Source organism: Aulostomus chinensis, chromosome 10, assembly GCF_037954235.1.
Source record: "Aulostomus chinensis isolate RoL2024-O1b breed Wild chromosome 10, RoL_Achi_v1.0, whole genome shotgun sequence".
In the NCBI taxonomy this organism is placed as follows: Eukaryota; Metazoa; Chordata; class Actinopteri; order Syngnathiformes; family Aulostomidae; genus Aulostomus; species Aulostomus chinensis.
This window is the reverse complement of record NC_141329.1, coordinates 14,093,076-14,118,295: the sequence shown is the minus strand read 5'-3', so window position 1 is coordinate 14,118,295 and position 25,220 is coordinate 14,093,076. Positions and strand designations below refer to the sequence as shown.

General features: G+C 42.5%; 2 protein-coding genes across 2 annotated transcripts in view; both read right to left on the bottom strand.

Annotated features, from left to right (window-relative positions):
* Window positions 1-428: 428 nt before the first annotated feature.
* Window positions 429-20,064, bottom strand: LOC147254472 (Na(+)/H(+) exchange regulatory cofactor NHE-RF4-like). Its single transcript, XM_086215153.1, has 11 exons — window positions 20,000-20,064; window positions 14,859-14,886; window positions 13,320-13,381; window positions 13,020-13,231; window positions 12,201-12,272; window positions 11,228-11,360; window positions 10,047-10,183; window positions 9,722-9,929; window positions 1,118-1,314; window positions 823-1,032; window positions 429-707 (listed from the first exon to the last, which is right to left on the bottom strand). The coding sequence occupies exons 1-11, from the start codon at window positions 20,013-20,015 to the stop codon at window positions 672-674; spliced, it is 1,311 nt and encodes a 436-aa protein (XP_086071279.1). The 5' UTR covers window positions 20,016-20,064; the 3' UTR covers window positions 429-671.
* Window positions 20,065-20,690: 626 nt separating this feature from the next.
* The window catches only part of nlrx1 (NLR family member X1), a 40,883-nt gene continuing 36,353 nt past the window's right edge, over window positions 20,691-25,220 (bottom strand). Inside the window, exon 12 of the mRNA XM_086216115.1 lies at window positions 20,691-23,291. Within this exon, the coding sequence (XP_086072241.1) occupies window positions 23,154-23,291 (138 nt within the window). The 3' untranslated portion in view covers window positions 20,691-23,153. The remainder of the gene's footprint in view (window positions 23,292-25,220) is intronic.

Here is a 25,220-nt window from a genome sequence, read left to right as displayed (position 1 = left end):
ACATTGTGATGTCAATCACATTCATGGGACGTGCGTACAAACTGCCAACTCTTCACACAGGTGTTTGATCATTTCAAGGTTGGGACACTGTGTCAGTGCTGCCAGAAGAGCATGAAATCAGGATCATTTCATCCAGAAGGAAAACTGTTCCAGTGAATTATGTTGCACAGAGCAGGTGTTTTCAAGTGGTTTTTAGAAAACCACTTGAATCCTCACAAATATTTTAACCTAAGAAATTAAGTCCAGCATCACTAATTTGACCAGCATTTTTTAAATTTGTTAATAATTTTCAATACATTTGAACTGATTCAGGTTTGCCAGTTTGTAGTTGTTTCTTTAGTATTTCAGCTCTTCGGTTGCTTTCTTTCCAAAAATGAGCTAATTACTTTTTTTGCAATTTACATGCAATATTTTTGGCTTTTGCCTGTTCTAAAAGATACAACAAAACATCAGAACATTAAAAAATAAATGTATTTATTAATACTTTTTTTTTTAAATTAATGTTCATATGCATAATTTTTCACACGATGTCTGTTGTTTCTCATTGCCAAAAATCAAAATGGCAATCACAAGGGTACACAAATCAGATGTAGTGTCCATTGATGATTTGGATTATTCAAACAAAAAGAACTCCATCTCAAAGCAGTGCTTCCATGCTGTCAGTGGCTCCATCACAAGAAGGCATCAATACTGGCTCTCTGTTGGAGCTGGAAACACAAAGCAAAGACTTGACATACGACTCCTCATGCTGTGGTTCCTTGATCCACTGCTCATTCACAACTGGGCTCTAACTGGGGTCACAAGAGATATGTAATGGTTTACCTGTGTTGCTAAAGTTCCCATTTGACCTGGGACACAGTCTGAGGTCAAACTAACCCACATCTCATGTGTATCCTGATCACAGTGTGTGAGTGTGGGATATGATGTGCATCCTCCGCCATGTCTCAGCGGGGTTCCACTCTGGTTCTGAGCCCACTTCCTCTCATCCTGGAGTGTCCAATCTTCGTGGAACAACAGGGGAGGAATGCCTAACTGCAGGGAAATGCACATGCAGACAGAACATAAATTTAGCGCTGCCTTGTTACCCTCTCAAAGTTCCTGACATGATGGTGCTCACCTCTCTGTAAAAACCTCTTCCTGGTACAGACATAGCAGTGAGACTGACTCTGTCGCCACTAAGCCTGATTAGTTTTACTATGTCCTCATGCTCCATGGATTCCACAGGTTCCCCGTTGACAGCCATCAACAGATCTCCATCCTCCATCCCTCCTCCCTCAGCTGGACTACCCACATCCACCTCCCGTAGTATGTGAACTACCACAAGCAGACAGATATCAACAAAAGATATTAAATCAGATTATTGCAAGCTTACTTAAAGGGGATTTTGAACTCTGAAAAACCCTGATTGAGAGCATCAGTTTTTCAGTCAGAGGAACGCTGCAAAATACCTTTGAGTCAGGATATGGAAAACATTGGGTTACTACTCCCACTTACTACACTATATCTATCTACACAGTAGCTCTCTCTCTCCCGCTCTCTCTCTCTCTCTCTCTCTCTCTCTCTCTCTCTCTCTCTCTGAGCAGGTGTGAGAGAGCGCGATTGAGGTGGAAGTTTCTTGCTAAATTTCTAATTTTCTATGCTCTTTTTCAGACTTGATTTATATGTTTATTTGAGTTTAGTTTCACTGATTGTAAATGCTGGGGTCTGTGTTTTTTTTTCGGGCTGTGTGTGTGTGTGTGTGTGGGGGGGGGGGGTTGTTTGTGGGGGGGTTTCGTGGTGAGCGTGGTGGCTCAAACTCCAACTTGTCTGCTGGCTCCAGCCTGGAGAGGCTGACTCGTCGGCATGCTATCAAGATGGTGCCAATAGTGAGCTGCTCGGTGGAGGAGTGCAGGTTGGCATTTGGTCAGGTACGCGGCTATGACAGCATGAAGTCGGCCTCCAGAATGAACGGCGCAGTGGTGATCTTTCTGGACAGTGTTGAGAAGGTGAACCGGGTAGTTCAGAGCGGGGCAGTGATTGAGGGAACCTTCACTCCCGTTCTCTCTCTGGTTAGCCCTGCCAGAAGGGTCATCATTTCCAACATCCCCCCATTCATACGGAATGAGGTTTTAGAGAAGGAGCTGGCACGACACTGTCAGCTGATTGCTCCCATGAAACGGATTCTGCTGAGTTGTAAAACTCTTTACCTGAAACGTGGTATTGTTCAGAAGACAGGTGCTGATGGTTCTCAAGAGCCCTGAGGAACGAAATCTTGTGCTAAAATTCAAAATTGTCAACTTTGATTATACTGTCCATGTTACTTCGGGAAATATGAAGCGGTTTAGATGTGGGATGGAGGGACATCTCATTTGTGCGTGCCCAGAGCAGGACGCCGCGGCCGGCGGAGCCGAGCCGGCGGGGGACGATGGGCCGTCGATTGGGACCGGTGGTGCCGAGCCAGTTAGGCCGGCATAGGCGGATCCTGTTATGGAGAAGCCATCGGACACTCAAAGTCCGGAGCCACAGACAAGACACGCGGGGCGCAACGGACAGCGTGATGGATCCACAGGTGACAGACAACACACAGGTGGAGGGTGAACAGTGTGCAGTGTGTGAATCATCCTGATAGTGGGGAGGTGGAGATGGGGGGGGGTTGAGTGAGTTGGTGAGACAGACAGTCAGGGTGGCAGCAGTGTTGGAGGAAGGAGAGGAGGAGGATATAGTGATTGATGATGATTTGTTAAAACTTGCGTCTAAAAGGAAACTAGAGACTAGACGGAGCAGCAGCAGAGCCAAAAAGGCATCAAAAGAAGAAATGTCTCCATCCCAGGGACAGGACAGTTTGTTTGACAGCGATGAAGACAACGAGGGAATATGCACTGAAAGTGCCTATTATATAATGAGAATAAAAAAGTTCTTCAAGGATACAAAAGGTTTGAGGGTAAAAGTTGAAAACCTGGAGTTTGGTTTTCCAGAGATTTTAATCCAGTCTGTGTTGATGTGGAAGATGTAATGGTGGGTCATATTTTGAAAATCAAGGCACAGTTTGAAAGTGTGACAATGATTTTTTTTTTAATGTGTATGCTCCAACAGAGAGGCTGGTCTTTTTGAACACGTTAGATGGTGTACTTCAGAGGTGTGGCAGGGGTGAATATTTGATCATTGGAGGTGATTTTAACTGCAGAGAACCCCACATTAGACGGGAATCACCCTGAACCTCATGCTGCCTCACAAAAGCATTTTAAGAAATGAATGGAAACCCACGATCTTTCTGATGTGTGGAGAAATTTTCATATACCTGGCTACAATCTAAAAATGGTCTCCTGTCAAAGTCCAGACTTGATCGATTTTACTGCTTTAAATATCATTTAAATGTTTTTAAGAGTTGTAATATAAACCCATTTGGGTTTTCAGATCACTCATTAGTAGAGTGTTTAATTTACATTCATAGTTTCAGGTGTAACAGTGCATATTGGCATTTGAACACAACACTCTTGGTTGATAATAGTTTTAGAAGGGCTCTGACTGTTTTTTCTAAGGATTTTAGAATGACAAAATCCAGTTTGACTTCATTGCAGCCGTGGTGGGATATAGGAAAGAGCCAGATCAAATCTCTGTGTCTGGAATACACTTGCAATGTCTCCAGGGACTATCAGGAATCTGGAGAGAGAACTGGTGGAGTTGCAGGAGTTAGCAGACTCCACAGGAGAAACAAGACATATTCCATCGTCATCTTCCGCTTGGAGCCTTTCCCAGCACCTACGGGCGAGAGGCGGGGTTCACCCTGGACAGGTCACCAGTCCATCGCAGGGCCAACACATAGAGACGAACAACCATTCACACTCACAGTCACACCTACGGTCAATTTAGAGAATCAATCAGCCTCGTCCCCTCTTGATGTCTTTGGACTGTGGGAGGAAGCTGGAGTACCAGAGAGAACCCACGCAGGAACAGGGAGAACATGGAGACTCCACACAGAAAGATCCCGTGCCTGAGCCGGGACTTGAACCTAGAACCTTCTTGCTGTGAGGCCACAGTGCTGACCACTGCACCACTGCACCACTGTACAAGACATATTGAAATCTGCAAAACAAGTTAAGTGTGTGTTGGCTGACCTACTGGGTGTGCCCACCAGGGGAGCTGTGGTACGCAGTAGGTTCCAGCATGTGGACATGATGGATGCTCCCTCTCACTTTTTTTTGGACTTGAGAGGAAGAATGGACAGAGGAGACTGATACACTGTCTGCACTCCGGTGATGGGCAGCTGCTCCGAGACTTGCCAGAGATCCATCAGTATGCAGCCAGCTTCTACCAGGAGTTGTTTCATTGTGGTACACAGAGAAACCAGATAATTGCTTTCTTTTCTCGGTGGTCTGCCAAAGGTGTCAGCAGATATCAACAAATGTTTGGAGGCTGATGTCTCTCGGGAGGAACTGTTGGAGGCGCTGCAGAGCCTGAGGCCTGGGAAAGCACCAGGCATAGACGGCCTGCCAGCTGACTTTTATAAAGCCCTCTGGCCAGTGATTGAGGAGGATCTGCTGAATGTTCTCAGGGACAGCCTGCTGAGGGGACAGTTGCCCCTGAGTTGCAGGAGAGCAGTACTCACACTCCTGCCAAAAAAATGGGGATCTTCAGAACCTGAAAACTGGCGACCGGTGGCCCTTCTCTGCACCAATTACAAACTTCTCTCTTAGCAAATAGGCTGAGGAAAGTGATGGAGCAGGTGATTCATGTTGACCAGACCTACTGTGTACCAGGCATGTTGATCACAGACAAAGTACACTCGATTCATGATGTTTTGAACGTCTCCAGATTATTGGGTGCTAAACGTGGTCTTGTTTCTTTAGACCAAGAGAAAGCATTTGATAGGGTCTATAATGGCTTGACTTACTTGGGACTAGAAAACAAAAAACCTACAAGCCATGAGGTGGCTGAAACTGATCTAAACATGTAACTGACGCGTTCACGGGCTACTTGCCAGTTAAATAATTAGGCTTCACTGTACCGTTGCAATAATACTCCAAAGTGGGTTTACTCACACCACATAAACCAGTCCAAAATGCACACTGCATGAAAGATACAAAAGCAAACGAATTATTCCTTGACAAGTGCAAAAACCCGAAACTGACGGTGACAGTCAAAAACTTGGATGCTCTCACCGGTATCAAAACACACTCCTGAACCTCATCAGAGCTGTACAGCTTAAAAAGCTGACAGACAAACCATTTCTGCTTCCTGCGCAGGTGGCGCTGCCTACTGGTAAACATAGAAATTGCATGAACCCAAATACATACATCCAGAGGCATAATGCATGAGAAATGTAGAAATATACAAATATGAAATATGGCACGACACCATACAAATTGGCACTAACAGGGCCAAACATGATTGTCTCTGGCAAATGCTGGAAGGTTTTAGGTTCGGCTCAGGTCTTATTGCTAAGATTCAAGCCTTGTATGCAGACATTGAGAGTTTTGTAAATTAATGGTGGTTTGAGTGCTCCCTTTAAAGTGAAGAGGGGTGTCAGGCAGGGTTGCCCTCTCTCAGGGATGCTGTATTCCCTGGCAATTGAGCTTTCCTCCACAAACTGAGAATGGGTCTTTCTGGTTTTCATGTTCCCAACTGTAGCTCAGTTTTGAAATTGTCTGCTTATGCAGATGATTTGATTATTGCTATTCAAAATCAGAATGATTTTAACTTTTTGAATAATAGTGCTCAGAATTTTGGTGAAATATCTTCAGCCAAATTTAACTGGGGAAAAAGGGAAGCTCTGCCGGTAGGAGATGAGCTGCAGGGGGTAAAACTACCTGGTGGGCTCATTTGGAGGGAAGGAGGGATCAAGTATCTGGGTGTTTACTTAGGTGATCAGAATACTGTTGGGAAGAATTGGGACAATGTTCTGGAGAAAGTGGAGGAGAGACTTAAAACGTGGAAGTGGATTTTTTCCAAAAATGTCTTTCAAGGGTCATGTTTTAATAATCAACAATCTGGCTGCTTCCATGTTCTAGCATCGGCTTTCCTGTGTGGACCCTCCAGTGACTCTGCTGGCCAAAGTCTGGGTGCTGATTGTAGACTGTTTCTGGGACCATCTCCACTGGGTCCCACAGAGTGTCCTCTCCCGAGAGGAGGGGGGACAGGGTCTCATACACCTGGCCAGCAGGAGCAGCTTTTCGGCTGCAGATCATTCAGAGGCTACTGACTGGACCCTCAGACCTGGTGTGGAGGCCGCCAGCTCAGGGTGTCCTAGCTCAGTGTTGTGGATTGGGATTGCAGGAATCACTGTTTTTAATGGACCTTAGAAAACAGAACTTAGACTTTTCCAGATGTCTATTAGAGTGTTTTTAAAATTTGGAGACTTTTCAGAAAGGAGAGATCAAGACTTGCAGTTCATTGTTGTGGTTTCTGAAAGAACCCATTGTTTTTGGAACTCGCTTCGATGTGAGTCGGACTTTTGGCCCCTCTGTTGCAGAGAAGTTTCTGAATGCTCACATTGCCACACTGGGGCAGGTGATGGAGCTGTGTGGCCCACAACTGGAGGATGCTTCTGCTCTCTCTGCTGCTGTGGGGGTCACACAGTGAGGCTCATCCAGAATATGTTAAAGGTCTGGAGGAACCAGTTCTCCACTGAGGAACTTGAGCGTTTTATCTCCCAGTTGCAAAATCTTCTATACCAAAGTGACTCTGGACCTTTTCCTGTGGCGAGTCTATCTCTGGATCTCTGTTAAAAGGTCGGGCTGATACTCCATGGAGAGTCCATCTGGGTTTAAATCCAGGAGTGGAGCCTTCATGGAGGGCACTCTATAAACCGCCATTAACAAAGAGAGTTGGAGACCTACACACGCAGCTGTACTTGTCAATGCATCCACATGAAACAAATCAGCTGACTAAACTGGAGGCCTGTCTAAAGGAAATAAAAACTTGGATGACCCATAATTTCCTTTTATTAAACTCTAATAAAACTGAAGTCATTGTCCTGGGCCCAAAACATCTTAGAGACACCCTATCTAATGAGACAGGTAACCTGGAAGGTATTACCTTGGCCCCCAGCACGACCGTAAGGAACCTAGGAGTTCTTTTCAATCAGGATCTGTACTTTAATGCCCACATTAAGCAAATTTCTAGGACTGTTTTCTTTCATTTACGAAACATTGCTAAGATCAGACACATCCTGTCTCAAAAGGATGCAGAAAAACTAGTCCATGCCTTTGTCACTTCCAGGCTGGATTACTGCAATTCCCTCCTATCAGGCTGCACCAGTAGGTCCCTAAAGACTCTCCAGCTGGTCCAAAATGCTGCTGCCCACGTGTTGACCAGAACTAGTAGAAGAGACCATGTCTCTCCTGTACCAGCTTCTCTGCATTGGCTCCCTATCAAATTCAGAATAGAATTCAAAATTCTCCTTCTAACATACAAAGTCCTCAACAGTCAGGCTCCTTCATACCTGACAGAGCTCCTAGTCCCCTATAATCCTGCTAGAACCCTTCGCTCCCAGGATGCAGGGTTACTGGTGGTTCCTAGAGTTTCTAAAAGTAGAATGGGAGCCAGAGCCTTCAGCGATCAGGCTCCCCTCCTGTGGAACCGTCTCCCAGTTTCAGTCCAGGATGCAGACACCCTCTCTACCTTTAAGAGCAGACTTAAGACCTTCCTTTTTGATCAGGCTTATAGTTGGGCTGCTTAGGCTGGCCCTTAGATATGCTGCTATAGGCTTAGGCTGCTGGGGGATCTCCCATGGTGCACTGGGCTTCTCTCTACTCCTCTCTGTCCTCCTATATTTGTCATACATTAATCATACTCATATGTGTTACTAACTCGTCTTCTTCTCCAGAGCCTTCAGGCTCCCCTCATCCCAGATCCTGGGCTCTGCTGGAGGAGGCTGCAGACCTGAAGAGGCTCAAGCTGCCACCCGTAGCTCCACCTGCTCACGTCCCCGTCTGTCCATCAGTCTCTTCCCTTCCCTCTCTCTTTATCTCTGTCCCACTCTTTCCTTCTGCATAAATGTCTTCCTCCATTATCTGTCCTTGTCTCTGCCCGGCTCTCCTGCTCTCTTTCCCCCCAACCGGTCAAAGCAGAAGGCCGTCCCCATTGAGCCTGGATCTGCTCCACGTTCCTGCCTGTTAAAGGAAGGTTTTTGTTGCCACTGTTGCAGGATGTGCTTGCTGATGGAGAATTGTTGGGTGTAAATTCATTGAAGGAGTGTGGTACTGGACCTGCTCTACCTGTAAAGTGTCATGAGATAACTGTTGTTGTGATTTGGCTCTGTATGAATAAAATTGACTTGACTTGACTACAGTGGAGAGTCCTGCATGGGGCAGTGGCTGTAAATGCCTTTGTGTCCATCTTAAATCCCACTGTGGATGAGCAGTGTCCTTTTTGTCCTCTTGGAGAAACTGTCTTTCATTGTTTTCTAGAATGTAACAGGCTGCAGGTTCATTTTGTCTTTCAAAAGAAGCTCTTTTGTGTTTTTGATGTGTGCTTTACCAAGCACATGTTCATCCTAGGTGTTAGATAGAATCAAAAAAGGAAGCAAAGTGTAACCTCCTTAACTTCCTCTTAGGGCAGGCTAAAATGGCAGTGTACCTGAGCAGGAGGAAGAAGTTGGAAGGGCCTTGGGACTGTGATGTGAAACTGATTTTCCTCAGAATGATTAAGAGAAGGCTGACTCTTGATTTCAACTATTTTAGTCTGAGGAAAGATTTGGGCTCTTTTGAGAGGGTCTGGTGTGTGGCAGTTGCTGTGAAGGAAGATAAACTGTTTTTAGGAAGTCTACTTGGTTAATTAAAAAAAAAATCATGTACAGTATGTGAGAAGATGTGATGAATGTGTTTTTTGAGAAATGACTATGTTGTGTATATTTTTCTTTTTTATTGTAGAGTAAGTTAAAGATTTGACTGAGTTAAATTAAAAAGGTTTTTTAATCTCAAAAAAATATCTCTCTCTCTCTCTCTCTCACTCACACGCACGCACGCACACACGCACACACGCACACACAGAGTTTACTGTTAAGCAATAAACTTGTCCAGCAATGAAGCACAAGTGCACTCTATTGTGAGGACAACATTTCTGAATTAAACCAATTCATTTTGCCAGCACTAATAAGAAGGGTTTACATCAGCTTGTCAACTTGCTATTCCTGTATGCAGTATACAGGTTACAGGATGGTTTGAGTAAAATGCAAGTCTGTCCAGTGTGGTGGCAGCAACACGCTAACTCCTGTCAAAGGGGACCACATGTTAAATAACATGTTGTTGCTGATGTAAGGTGTAGATGCCAAATCATGATGTTTTCATTTCATAATGCTAACAACTAGAGCTGCAAATAACAATTTGAATCACTGATTAATCAATTGCTTTTATTCATAAAATATAAGTCAAATTAAAAGGATGGTCAGCGCAATTTTCCAAGCGTCTTTTGTCCATGGAACAGTCCAATACAAAAATCTCCTTTTTGTCACAAATGAAGCAGAAGCACGAATTCTGGTTTTCCAAATGTTTGGAACAGTAACATTTTTGCTTTCAAACTTGGAAACAAGTTGCCATTCAAATATTCAATTAATTGTTGCAGTTGTAAGAGTTGTGAAAGCCGAAGTGGTCTCATTTAGTCACATATATCTTAATTGCTGGTTGTGTGTGCAGAAACAAAACAGGAATAAAATCCTACTTTCTATGTCACCCCAGCTACTGAACTACATATCAAGTGGAGTCTGCATCATGTGATTTTATAAAGGGGTGACAGGGGAGCTCACCTATGTGTCGTGTGACCGGCAGCTTCTCTTGTCTAAGCAGGAAACCATACCCCTCAGGTCCTTTCACCAGGTGCATGGTCTTGGATGAGTATGGGAGGCTGCAGCATTCTGCTATCACAGGCAGGATAGGCATCTTCCTCCTGACATAGCAGGACTCACTCTCACTGTCAAGGACCAGCACCGTCACTGATTCCGCACTCTTCTTCATCTGAGGGACCCCCCCCCAGAAGAGACACAAACACAAACACTTCAAATGAACAAACCATGTGACATGTATGTTGTTGTTATGTATGTTGGTATGACTAGATAGAAAACTAGATCCTACAGTTCTGTTGAGAGAGGAATGTGTGAGTGTGGATGTCATGACACCGTTGATCCAGATCAGTCTGTCGCCACTGCGGACACCTGCTTTCTCTGCTGGACCATCAGGCACTGTGTTCAAGATGTACTGACTTTTCTGACCTGGTAACATAACCCACACACGTATCATTCATGTTATTATCAGCATGCAGTACGACTCTTGTGTTGAATCAACTGGGCTGAATCATTGTTCCCTCTTTCACAACTGTGTTTCACTCTGGGACCCCATAATAAAGGGTTAACTAGTGCTGGCTTTTATGCTGTGAGAGCTACGTGAAGCCAAAATTGTAGAAATGTTTTCCTGATGGGCTGAGGTGAGGACTTGCAATCTCCAACAACACCACTAGATGTCACAGTAATGTATGATGATCCTTCAATCACCAGCATTACTTTTCACTATCATGCATATACAGTTTATGGAGCCTTGGAGCAGCCAGAGAGCAAAAGAAGACATGAAGGAAGGGCTTGTTTTCCTAATTTTGACATTTTGAGGCCATCAGATTGAACATGAAAAAGATATACATGCTAATTAGATGCCATCAAAAAGAGACAACAGGGCTGTGATAACAAACCTAACAGTAGAGGCAACCACTCACCCTACATAGATGGTTGCTGTAAAAAAAATCTCAAAGTTAAGATTCATATCAGAACAAGGCAGGTGTGTAGTATTGGCAGGGGGTTCATCAAGGATTCCAGGAACAGACTGAATAACGGAGTGTTCTGATGGTCAGATACTGCTTGTTGTAGTTATTCGACAGTTAGCTCAGTTAGCTGCCTATCTAATGTTAGGGGTTTTATTAACTTAGCCTGATAAGCTAGTCATCATCATTTTTTTTGTCATCCAACTGACCTCTATTGCCCATCAAACTAAGATGTTTTCAATCAAAACAAGCTCTTTTTGCATTTAGGGTCCATCAAAACCACCTATTCCGTCCTGGTGACCTGAGTGACATGAGTTTAAGGAAGTGAGTCAAGAATGATTATTGGACTTTTACAGGACCAGAGTTAATCTTTGACCCCCCCCACCCACCCACCCCCAGTATAATAAACAACACAACAACAACCTACCACATCACAATAGCTCTGCTTGCTCTTTGTTAATGAGTGTTTACCAGTCTTTTGAACAGTGACAGTCATATGTTGTACCTTCCACTGATTTGACTGTCATCCCAAGGCCATAATCCAAGTCTCTGCTGATGTGACACAGTCTGGGTCTAGAACAGTGGTCCCCTTTAGAGGCTGTAGCCAGCATCTCCAGGTTGACTCCCATAAACCCAGCCTGCAGTAGTCAAGTCAATGTTATTTGTATAGTGCCAAATCACAAAAAAAGTTATCTCACGACACCATGATCCACTTGCACCCCTTTTTCTTTGAAGTTAACAGGACAAACACTAATAAAAGATAACTAAGGTTCCTTACAGTGGTGCTGGAGGTCACTTACAACATTTAAATTAACCATATCATTAGAAAATGTGTTTCCGTGTTTAAGTCGTAGTGGAAAACTCATGCGCACTGTCTTCTGCACTTGCCAGTTAACAAATTTACTGACACTGTTTGACTCTGATGCTGTCCTCGGGTGATTCTTGAGCGTTTAAGGCAAAGTTATAACAGTCTTTATTTTCTAAAGCCACACTTGAAACTGATCAAGCTTTTTGGTGTTGTCTTGTTATCCTCTGAATAAAAGCAAAGGTTTATGGAGGATTTTGGTTTCCTAATAATATTGCTCTAAGTATATTTAAAGTGAATAATATGAATTCATTGGCCAGCACGGTGGTGCAGTGGTCAGCACTGTGGCCTCACAGCAAGAAGGTTCTGGGTTCAAGCCCTGGCTCAGGCATGGGATCTTTCTGTGTGGAGTCTCCATGTTCTCCCTGTTCCTGTGTGGGTTCTCTCTGGTACTCCAGCTTCCTCCCACAGTCCAAAGACATCAAGAGGGGACGAGGCTGATTGATTCTCTAAATTGACTGTAGGTGTGACTGTGAGTGTGAATGGTTGTCTGTCTCTATGTGTTGGCCCTGCGATGGACTGGCTGCTGGGATAGACTCTAGCCCTCCTGTGACTCTTAACAGGATAAGCAGTAGAAAATAGATGGAATATGGGCTGGATGTCTACACAGTACCTGCTCATAATCCTTTTCCCCCAGCACCAGGAGAAACAGATGTGAACCACAAGACTGGATCTTCCGCACCACCTGTCAAAGAATATATACAGAGAGAAGAATGATTCTCTGAATGGGCGATTTGTCCTCTCCCATCAGCTATCAGAGGTCATAGAGGTTAAACTAAGGTTAAGATAAGGAGAGAATGAGACAGTTAGACCTTAAGATTAAGCTTAATCACGGTTAATGTGAATGTGTTTTTATAGTTAAACATTTTGATGAATTGCACGCCTAAATTCTGATAAGTCAAAAAATTCAAATGGATCTCATGTGGAAGGCAGATGAGTGTGTTTGGTGTCAGTTCAGGAAAATTGTGATAGAATAGAAAGATAGATTTTTTTTTAGAAAACAAGTGATGGAGTTTAAAATTGTACATGAAAATTTTGGCTCACCTGAGGCTACATTTTGGTGTAACTTGCAAAGGGATCACACATACAGTTGATTTGTCATGTATTTTCAAAGTTTTAAGCTTTGAACCGTTGCTGTGCTGTTGTCTAACAAATCCAATTGAGGATATTTGGCATGGACTGGACCTCTGAGTAAATTTTGGTTTCTGTTCACAGGTGGGAGCATGAATTTTCTCACTAGAAAAACAAAAGCAGCAGAGACAGTTATTGAGGAGTCATAGAGGCCTCTGTCAATAATAGTTCGAAGATTTTGATGTTTTGGTTATTTTAAATAATTCCATTGACTTTGTTCATGAAATATGGCCTTGTAGATGCTTGCTGTGAGGGTGAACATATAGTTAGTAGATGTCTCGACTGACAGATGAATACCAACCCTGAAGAATTCCATGTTGGCCACATACTGGTCATTGACCTCTAGCACTCTATCTCCCTCTCGGAGGCCGCTCTGCTCCGCTGGGCTCCATGGCTCCACATCTCTGATATCAAAGCCCTGGTCATTTTTGTTCATCCGCAGGTAGAAGCCAAAACTCTGTCCATCCTGACGCCTCAGCTGACACAGTCTGGGCACAGGGCTGTGGTCCAAATCTGGACACATTTGTTTATTAAGATGAGGTGATCCCCAGCCAGGAGCAAGAGATAGATCAAGCCAGAATGTCTGAGTGTCGAACTTTACCAGGGTCATCTGTGATGACCAAAGCTGGATTATCAATCCCTTCTTTTGGATTAAAGAGAAAACTGTAACAAAGGAAAGATAGATGAACACAACAGGATGCTTTCCATTCAATAAAACTATGTAATACCATACACTTTGAAAGGACCATGACAATGTTTAGTAAAGTTGCACATGCTTTATTTTGACTAGTGTTGTCCATTTCAGCTTCAGCTGGTGGTTTGCATTCCTTTCAGCAAATGATTATCTGGCAAAAGTAAACATTACTCAAGGAATGAAAAGGGTTAATCTCAAACTGTTTGTCTGTGCATGCTTATTGGTCAGTTTGTAGTTTCTCTCATCTACTTCATATTTGAAGGGTGTAATACAGGGGTCCAAGGACGCGCAATATTTTAGTGGTTCAAATTACAGAATACAGGTGAATGGTTTACTGAAGAGCTCAGTGGAGACACAGTCCAAGAAAGTTTGAGACATGTGATTCACAACAGAAAATACTGCTCCTCCACAAACTCAACTCTTTTTTTCTGTCAGTGTTGTTATCCTTTGTCATTGTTATCATCACGTTTCAGCTAGGTTTTTCTGACTGACTTAAACTCTTTTAGAACGAACAAATCCTCCGGAAAGCTGCCAGTATGTTGTTCTCTAATGGTCATGTTCTTGCTGATGAGTTCTCCTTGTTGCCATCAGGAAAGTGTTAGTTCTGTGCCAAAGTAAAACAAATTGTCAGGCAAAATCTTTTTCCCCACTCTACATTTCGTATTTCAAATGCTCCCAAGGGTTTAATTAAGTAATGTACATGGTCATACCAAATTAAATTTTAATATAGTTCAAGGAGGTATTTCTGGCTGCCTGGCATTATCATTTGTGATTGGTTAGACTGGTGTGACATCAACACGAGGACATCCAAAACAAACAACAGCCGTAATCACTGCGTACTAGCTTATCCGTAAGGAACAGGACAAAAGATATTGTTAAAAGATACAGTAAACACAGGAGGAAAAGTTTATCGTGGGACATAAACAATGTATATTTGTATGTCTATACCTATATTTTTGACCTCTTTGGCCTGACAATAACAATATACTGCAGATCATCTGGAACACAGGCAAAAACCTCACAGCCAAACAAGCTCTTAGCAGTTCAGGAAGGGTACACATTGACTCACAATAATGCAATTATTGACAGGTAATATGACAGCTTCATGACTCAGGTGCCAAGAGGTCCTGATTGTGTTAAAGGAGTTCACTGGTAGACAAGAGTCCAGAGCAGAGATTACAGTTCAGTGCTTATCTTGTTTTGTATTATCATTTTACTGATAATTATTAGAGAACACTTCGGCACAATTTATGCTTTATGCACAAAAATATAGGAAACACAATTAAACATCTGAAGCACAAAAATTTGCATTAGAAAACAGCAGTAATGTAAAGCTTTTCAGAAAATGTCTGAGCAAAAACATGGGCATGGTCCCTTAAAAGCAGAGGATTTCGGTATATTAGCAGCTATGTTAGAGTATGGATGAGCAAGCAAGTATATACTGACCGTGGAAACGCCATAACGTCCTGACAGCCTGTAGGATTTAAAGCGACACATGAGAGAGAGCACAGAATTTGTCTGCTATACATGCACATACCTATGTCATACAAGCCAAGTCAAGCCAACGCACAACAAAAGCTATCTTATGACATTTGACAAGTAGAGCAGGTCTAGGATCTCACTCCTTCAATGAATTTACATCCAACAATTCTGCATTACCAAGCATGTCTTGAAACCTTCCTTTTAATAGGCAAGAACCTCAAGCAGATCCAGGGGAAACACCATCTGCTTTGACTGATTTGGGGGAAAGAGAGCAGGAGAGTGGGGCAGAGACAAAGACAGATAATGGAGGAAGACAGATATACAGAAGGAAAGAGAGGGACAGAGATAAAGAGGGAGAGAGAGGGAGGGAATGATGGATAGACGGGGAAGTGAACAGGCTGGAAGTAGAAGGATGGCAAACAATAATAACAACTAGCTACTAATGGTACAACAGGTTAAAAAAAAGCAATCTATTTCAAAATAATATGAGCAATTATATGGATGCAAACACAACCAGAATGCTGATGCTAATGCTAATACAGTTTTGAGAATACTAATACAATTACTACCAATATTAATACGAATACTGATGCTAAGGGTGGCAGCTTGAGCCTCTTCAGGTCTGTAGCCTCCTTCAGCTGCAGCAGCAGCCAGGCATCTGGGAAGTGCAGAAGTACAAAAACTCCAGAGAAGAAGATGAGTTAATAAAATGTATTTGAACAGGAGGACAGAGAGGACAGAAAGGAGGAGAGAGAAGCCCAGTGCACCATGGGAGATCCCCCAGCAGTCTAAGCTTATAGCAGCATATCTAAGGGCCAGCCTAAACAGCCCAACTATAAGCCTGATCAAAAAGGAAGGTCTTAAGTCTGCTCTTAAGCATAGAGAGGGTGTCTGCATCCTGGACTGAAACTAGGAAGCGGTTCCACAGGAGGGGAGCCTGATAGCTGAAGGCTCTGGCTCCCATTCTACTTTTAGAAACTCTAGGAACCACCAGTAACCCTGCATCCTGGGAGTGAAGGGTTCTAGCTGGATAATAGGGGACTAGGAGCTCTGTCAGGTATGAAGGAGCCTGACTGTTGAGGACTTTGTATGCTAGAAGGAGAATTTTGAATTATATTCTTAATTTGACAGGGAGCCAATGCAGAGAAGCTGGTACAGGAGAGACATGGTCTCTTCTACTAGTTCTGGTAAACACGTGGGCAGCAGCATTTTGGACCAGCTGGAGAGTCTTTAGGGACTTTTTATCACAGCCTGATAGGAGGGAACTGCAGTGATCCAGTATGGAAGCAACAAAAACTACAACAAAAATACAGTCAAGTTTTTCTGCATCTTTTTGAGACAGGATGTGTCTGATCTTAGCAATCTTACATAGACAAAAGAAGGCAGTCCTTGATATTTGTTTAATGTGGGGGTTAAAGGACAGATCCTGATCAAAGAGAACTCCTAGGTTCCTTATGGTCGTGCTGGGGGCCAGGGTAATGCCATCCAGGGTACCTGTCTCATTAGATAGGGTGTCTCTAAGATGTTTTGGGCCCAGGACAATGACTTCAGTTTTGTCAGAGTTTAATAAATGAAAATTGTGGGTGATACATGTTTTTATCTCCTTTAAACAGGCCTCCAGTTTAGTCAGCTGATTTGTTTCATGTGGATGCATTGATAAGTACAGCTGTGTGTCGTCTGCTTAAGAGTGAAAAGAAATCAAGTGTTTCCTTATTATGTGCCCTAGTTGAAGCAGATACAGAGTAAAGAGGACTAGTCCAAGCATGGAACCCTGTGGAACACCATAGCTGACTGTGTAATAGGATGTGATGGTCAATGGTATCAAAAGTTCCTCATCGAATGCCTGTTGGAGGTCATTGGTAACTTTGACTAGTGCTGTTTCTGAGCTATGATGAATCCTGTAACCTGACTGGAAGTCCTCTAATAGGCTGTTGCTATGGAGAAAGTCACAAAGCTGTAAAACAACTACTTTCTCAAGAATTATGAAGAGAAAAGGAAGACTTGATATTAGTCGATAGTTGGCCAAACCTTCTGAATCCAGAGTAGATTTTTTTGAGAAAGCGTTTAATTACTGCTACTTTAAAGGACTGTAGAACGTAACCAGATAACAGTGACACATTGAGAGGCGCTACCTAGGGGTAAAGAGTTTAAGCAGCTTAGTTGGATTGGGGTGTAGGAGACAGGTGGATGGTTTAAAGGAGGAAATTCCATCCATCCATCCATTGTCTTCCGCTTATTCCTGTTAAGGGTCGCGGGGGGGGGGGGGGGGGGCTGGAGCCTATCCCAGCATCTTCAGGCGAGAGGCGGGGTTCACCCTGGACAGGTCGCCAGTCCATCGCAGGGCCAACATACAGAGACAAACAACCATTACACTCACATTCATACCTACGGTCAATTTAAAGTGGAAATTGTGATAATAAATTCATCAAGGTCAATGGGAGAAAAGCTGTCCAGGTATATTTGTGGGCTTACAGCTGTGCGGAAGGTTTCTGAATTTATAGATGATGTGTTACCAGCAGATGGCAGGAGAAGAATTTTCTCTCCAATAAGTAGTACTTTGTCACTTAAAAAGTTCATAAAGTCATTGCTACTCAAGGATACAGGAATGCTAGGTTCAGTAGAGCTGTGGTTCTCTGTCAGTCCGGCTATAGTGCTGAAGAGAAACCTGGGGTTGTTCTTATTTTCCTCTATTAATTCTGAGAAACAGCCTACTCTAGTTTTACAAAGGGCTTTCCAATAAGTTTAAGGCTATCTTGCAAGATTGCATGTGAGTTTCCAGTTTGAGGAGCACCACATCCTCTTCAGTTTTTGAGTTACTTGTTTAAGCTGTTGGAATTCAGAATTGGATCTTAGTGCTTGTTTCCTTGGATTCATAGTTTTCTTTTTTAATGGGGCAATTGAGTCCAAAGTTGTTCTTAAGGTGCCTGCTGCACTACTGATAAACAATCAATTTGGGAAGGACTAAGGTTGACAACAGGGTCCTCTGTTATAACAGGATATGACACTGAATTTAGTACCAATGGATTCACATTCTTAAATCTATCAACAGCCTGATCAGACAAACATCTGGAAACTACAGTTTTCCTTAGTGGAGTGTAGTCAATTAGTACAAATTCAAAAGTGATTAATTGATGGTCTGATAAAAGAGAGTTTTGTGGAAATAAAAAAGATGTTCAGCTTCAATTCCATATGTTAGGATGAGGTCAAGAGTGTGGTTGTGACAGTGAGTGGGTTACAAATTAAACTGAATTGATGGAGTCAGATTGTTTGAAGCCACACTTTTGAAGCAAATCTGCCTTAATCACAGGGTAGGTAATGTATGACTAAGGAATATGACAAATATAAAAGACATTTATTGTCTTTCACTGTTAAACCTAGAAAAGCTGATGATAGATCATACCCCCTCCCCAATATTTTTTTCCAGATTGTGTGAAACAATCACAAGTAGTATTGTGTAGTAAAGTACTATTTACCCCAAATAATTTTAATGTTTTGAGGGGTAAGCTCTTTATAAGTCAAAAATCCAGCTGGTGAGAAAATTGGGGTTAAAGAAAGTTTAAAGCTGTTGAGGAAAAAAACCCCAGAATGATCCCTGTACTTTCAACTGGTAGCAGTTTTGAAGTGTAAGGCTTGTTTGATGCTAAATTTTGGCATCACATATTGATTTATCAATTCATTCTTTCTCTGCAACCATTTATTCATGTCACAGTATAATGGACCTCCAGAGTTCAAACATTTGAACAAGTGCGTAAAGGCAAGTTTCAGATTGTCATACCTTTGAGATGATATAAACTATGATGCTATGGTAACATAGGCCAAAGCTGTTTGCTCTCTCACCTGCAGGAGTGAGAGAGAGTGAGTACTGAGTACATAGGAGTTTCTCATGACATGAGAGGTCTTCCTTTTCCAAATACTGGCTCATGACCTACAGGTGGGTCACAATATTGGCGCAACAAATAAATTTGCAGAAATTGTCACCCCAGCAGTCACATGAAGTAGCTTTTTGATATTTACCCCACCAGGCTTTCCAGCAATGACAAATGATTGTTTTGCTAGTGCTAAATTAAAGATGGTGTTAAAAAGACAGCCTAGCTCAGCCATCCCTACCCTGAATGAGTAAGGAGGAAGTTTGGGTGTGGGAAGAGCAGTCCCAACACTGCTCACAGTCAAGGCTCTGCATGCTCTTAACTAAAAAGGAATGTGTCAGGAATAACTGTAGGCATAAATTTACCCATATTTATGAGGCGCTTTGTGAATTGATTTCATTTCCAAAAAAGGTTGAAGACAGTCACACTGTTGATGGAAGTCAATCATAGTATTTTCCAGGCTTCACCATATGTTTGGAAGTGGGCAGTATTTTAACAGGAAGTAAGCAACGTAAGCAATTGTATGATACTAAAGGTGTAAGTGTCAGGATCCTGCCTAGATCTGGTGCACTTCCGCTCCTTGTCCATGTTTTTGTTTTCCCCAGGGCTGGGCGGGGCCTTCAGGTATCCTCTCCAGCCACCCTCCTCTGCACACCTGCGCTCATGAGCCTGATTCCACTCTCCACAGCAGTCCTAAGCCAGTCTCTTCCTCCACCCATTGCCAGTTCGTTGTTCCAACCTCTGTGGTAACGCTCTCGGCTGCTACTCTAATCATTCTCAGTATTTCCTTGGACTCCAGCTCTGTTCCCTGAATTTTTGCCCCGATTTACCTGTTTTGTTTTTCCTTCCTCCAGCCCTGCTGTTTGCCTGCCCTCCGTTTTGCCTCGCCCAGCCCTGTCATCCATCTGTTTTTGTGCTCCATTCCTTTTTTGAACCTAAGGCCTGAATAAATCACTCTGTTTATCTGCATAGTGGGTTCTGTTCTGTGCCTTTTTGAACTCCTTTTTTTTGAAAGGCATAATGTAGGATTGCTGTGCCAGGACAATCCCAATAACCATTATAGGAACAACATACATTTAGACTTTACATTGTCGTAAAACACACAGGTAAACAGGAGCCGGTAGCGCAGCCATGAGTTGCCATGAGTAAGTTAATGCCAACAGAAAGCAGCATGACAGGTTTACATTTGAATAATCAGCTAGTGATATATGTAGAGTAGAAGGAGGAAGAGAAAGTTACCTGCAGTGGACCTCATGGTGTCCTGAATGTGTCCTCACTGCGTAGACTTCTGTCTCACACTGACATGCCAGGGTGGGGATAGTTCGCAAGGGCAATAAAAGAGTCCCTCACCAGCCGAGGTGGTGACTCCTCACCACAGCCATTTGGGTTAAATATTTACTCACTACTAGAGAAAACCTTTGTGCAATGTGCAAATGTGAGACATGGTAACAGAAAAGCATGATCTTACAGAACCAGCCCTGCAAATCTGGGGATCTGAAACAACAAAAGTTTGAGGCCCCTGCCTTAACACAGAGACAGTGACAGCATCACAGAAGTAGGCCCTTTAGTTACTGTCTTTGTGTGTTTGATTTGTAACAACAGCATGTCTTTTATTGCTAACTAGATCAAAATCCAGCTGACTGACTGCATATTTAGGTCCTGTGCACTGCTGGTTTAAATGCCATTCCAATCAGAAGTGGACAACTCTGCTGTGTGTGGTCACACTTTGCTTTAAAAAATGTTTCCACATGCATCTCCTGTGATTGGACCTTACTTTCCGTCTTTGTAAACAATAAACATTACTTCCATTTGCCACATTTTTAATGTACCCAAAACAGTTCATATATAATAAAAGTGGTACATAGAAGGATGTTATGTTGCTCAAATCATCGAGGTGAAACATGTTTATTTGTTGCTGTGTATCGTATTGAAAATACATATAAAGTGAGTTTGTCACTAACAATTTAATACCCAAGGAATTACTGTCTGGGGATTATGTTAGGGGGAGGGAACAAAGAGAGAGAGAGAGAGAGAGAGAGAGAGAGATCAGCTGATGAGACAATTCTCCAATGTGGCTCCAAGATGCTTTGCATACATACCACTGAAGAAATGCAGCAGCCACATGTGGCCCAGACCACCTCCAGATGTGGTTTCAGTGAGCATGTTTTAACAGCCATTCAGGAAAATGATGCATCTATTGTTGATGTAGGAGCATATTTATAACATTAGCTAAACATTAAGGTAATCATTGGGCACAGAATCAATGTAAAAAAATAAAAGTGTATTTTAAGTTATTTACATCTGGAGCTTTAGATGGTATGGATTTATGTAGGGCATCATTTGTTAGAAAAAATGTGTATTAATTATTTAAATTTATAGCTTAATACTAAATTTTCAGAAATATTAGAATTGTTTTTCTATCACTTAAACAACTCATTACAATTCTAAGAAATCAACCATTCAATTTGAACACATGGAAAGATATCAAAGCCAGGTTAAAATGTATATGAAAAAACTGGAGAGTAAATGTTCTGCCTTTTGACCATGTTATTATCATCAATATGTCTGAGCAGGGATTACAGAAGTCTTTACTGCACAATGTTTATTGCAAATGTTTCAATTAGTCCATCACCAAAACAAGAGCACAGGTCAATCATAATGGAACAGAGAACATACAATACATATGAACTATATATCTAAGTAACGTATCTATCATGTGCAAACCACCAAACAAAAACATATTAACCTTTCACTACATGTCCATTGGGTTTGTACAGACAGCATATTTGATGAGTACAGTACTACAGACCAATGCCCAGCCCTCGAATCAAAGTACAATCAGTGTTTAGTAAAAATAAGGCAACTTTAATGTAACACTGTTGGTATTTCAACATGTAGAAAGAAGTGCATCCTGTATGGCACAACAGTGCACATAACCACTTAAATGGTTTACCATTGCTGTGCCATCAATATGGCCTTGGTTGTATTGGGCTGAAAAATACCCCACAAGCCAAAAACCATCTCAATGTTAAAATATTTTCCATACAATCTTTTTTCCGCCATAAAGTAAAAAAAAAAAAATGCTGTATTGACTTAATTAAACACTATGCATTAGTTAAGCAATCTAAGGAGCCAGGTGGTTGGCACAAAGTGTATGCCATGCGTTTGGGGTGTGTTCAGCCCCATTTTGGTATTTAGAATGGATGTAATCAGAGCACAAACCATGGTGCACCTTGCAAAGAGGCATCGGACACTTTTTTATTCATAGGCGTGTTTCAGGCATGATATAAATTTAACCAATCAGAGTGCCTTATATCATTCCCTTTAAAGCCACAGTCAGACTGGACTTGGTGTGTTGCTATTTCAGTCACACACTCATTCCAACTTGGGAGAAGCGAGCGCTTCTCATCTAAAGAAACAGAGCTCTTCTTGCACCAGGTTAAGGTTTTCAAGTATGTCTTATGCTTATGTAAGTGAGTAACAGGCATCCACCCAAGCCATCAGAAGTGAAACATGCCTGGGAAGAGTTGGTGGCCAGTATTTTTCACATATTCGCAATCAATAGAACTGCATCATAATTCTGCATACCTGCTCATTTGACTGATGCACCTTTCAAATAGCACTTCACACATAATGCCATTGATCAAAGACCAGCCTCTTCTTGGTCTGTGATGCAAATATTTTCTGGTGTCCCAAAATAACTTTGCACCATGGTTATGGCAGACTATCCCTCATTAACATACTTAAGCACCTGCAGGCACAGACAGAGTGCAAGCTCATTTGCTAGTGTAAGGGTGAGGGTGCTTGGTGTGGGTGTGAAAACATAGTTTGTGCCAGCTTGAAACTAGCAATGATGCTTATGCTTGAAGGACAGGTGTGCTTACAGAAGGGCCCTTGGACTAAAACTGTTCCCATAATTCTAATACTAATAATTCAAATAGTGCTGTCTCAATACTGCATTAATTCCTCATTGTCTTTTAGGTACACAAAAGAAACTCCAATTTAGACAAGAACAAGTCCTGTGTAAGAAATGCCTTATACTCCTACAAGGAGTATCCTGGTTGATTCTTATCATATCTTATATGATAGCTGGAAACACCTTCTGGAGACTTCAAAGTATTAAGAACTTTATCGATTGATCGAAATAAACATACACACTGTCAGTATTCACGCCAACTGCAGATTTAGCTGTGCTGGTTTTGATGCGTCAAAGATGAAGAACATGAAATCAACATTACATTTATCTTAAAACTACTTATAAAATGGTATTGACTAGATCAAGTCTTCGTTCAGTAGTTCCAGTTAGAATGGTTTCAGATTTTTGTCCCGTGTAGGCACACACAAATGCTGATGACGATATTTGTTCTTGGCCTCCTGACTGTTACTTGCTGGATCACGGCAATGGAGGTGGAGAATTCTTCTCCAGCATCTGCAGTGTCTGCCGGACACCCTTCTCTACCCTGCGGAAGTGCAGCTGCTTCCAGAGGCTCTGCTGCTGCTGACGCCCCCACTCAAGGTCCCTGAGGAACACCTGCACACAGGGAGGATGGATGACCGACATGGATGGGATCAAGTATCATCAATTTCTGTTTATCGATCTTGAGCTTTCACAATGTACGCAACTACCAACTGAGTCCTCTGTGTTCTGATCAGTGGGATCAAGTTTTAATTTTCTTTTATCAGTAAAAGAATGCTGACTGGCTTTGCTACGGTGCACACAAGAGAGTTTTTAAATTGCACAGAGTTGGGTCGAAGCTTGAAGACATCAAGATTAATTTCACCATTCTTAAAATCCTCTTCCAGTCAACAATGAGAGTTCTTGTTTCCACAGTTGAATGTTTATGCTGCACAGTGTGGAATAATGGATGTGCTGAGTTTGACAATGGAAGAGGATTTTCACGTTCATTGGTGAAGGGTAAATTTGGTCTTGAGCTTCAAGAGCATTTGAGTTTAGAGGTGTTCCTACGAAAACAGGATTTGTGACATCAAATATTTGGAAACTCTATTCACAAAACTCAAGTATAAAGTAGAAATTTGACACCTCGAGATACACACAGTTAAAAGGACTGAATAAAAAAGCTGAAGATGTCTCTCATAGAAGATAGACAAGAGTAAGATGCCTTATTTTTGGTTATTGTCTGAAAATGTATGCATGGTTCTGGTTTACTTTGAAATGCCTTAAAAGAATTTTGATCACAATTTATTTCAGGCAGCACAGTGGTGCAGTGGTTAGCACTGTCGCCTCACAGCAAGAAGGTTCTGGGCCCGAGCCCCGGCTCAGTACGGGATCTTTCTGTGTGGAGTTTGCATGTTCTCCCTGTCCCTGCATAGGTTCTCTCTGGGTACTCCGGCTTCCTACCACAATCCAAAGACATGCAAATGGGGACTAGGCTGATTGGATACTTAAATAATTGGATATTTTAATAATGTATTCCTGTACAATAACAATAAATGTATTTGTGAATATTCTCAGTCATCCAGGTCATCGTAATTCTCAAAAATGATCAAACTAGGCAACTGGACTCACCTCATTTTTGAGAATGACAATAAATCTTCTTCTTCTTCTAAATTGACCGTAGGAATGGCTGTCAGTGTGAATGATTGTCTGTCAATATATGTTGGCCCTGCGATGGACTGGCGACACGTCCAGGGTCAAGTCAATTTTATTTCTATAGCGCCAAATCACAACAACAGTTATCTCATGACACTTTACAAGTAGAGTAGGTCTAGTACCACACTGTTTCAATGAATTTACACCCAACAATTCTCCATCAGCAAGCACATCCTGCAACAGTGATGACGAAAACCTTCCTTTTAACAGGCAGGAACATTAAGCAGATCCAGGCTCAATGGGGACAGCCTTCTGTTTTGACTGGTTAGGGGGAAAGAGAGCAGGAGAGTGGGGGAGAGACAAAGACAGATAATGGAGGAAGACAGATATACAGAAGGAAAGTGAGGGACAGAGATAAAGAGAGAGAGAAAAGGGAAGGGACTGATGGACAGACAGGGACGTGAGCAGGTGGAGCTATGGGTGGTAGCTTGAGCCTCTTCAGGTCTGCAGCCTCCTCCAGCAGCACCCAGGATCTGGGATGCGGGGAGCCCAAAGGCTCCGGAGAAGAAGACGAGTTAGTAACACATGAGTGTGATTTATGTATGACACATACAGGAGGACAGAGAGGAAAGAGAGGAGGAGAGAGAAGCCCAGGGCACCATGGGAGATCCCCTGGCAGTCTAAGCCTATAGTAGCATATCTAAGGGCCAGCCTAAGCAGTCCTAACTATAAGCTTGAGGAAAGCTTAAGCTTGAAGCTTAAGGAAGGTCTTAAGTCTGCTCTGAAAGGTAGAGAGGGTGTCTGCATCCCGGACCGAAATTGGGAGACGGTTCCACATGAGGGGAGCTTGATAGCTGAAGGCTCTGGCTCCCATTCTACTTTTAGAAACTCTAAGAACCACCAGTAACC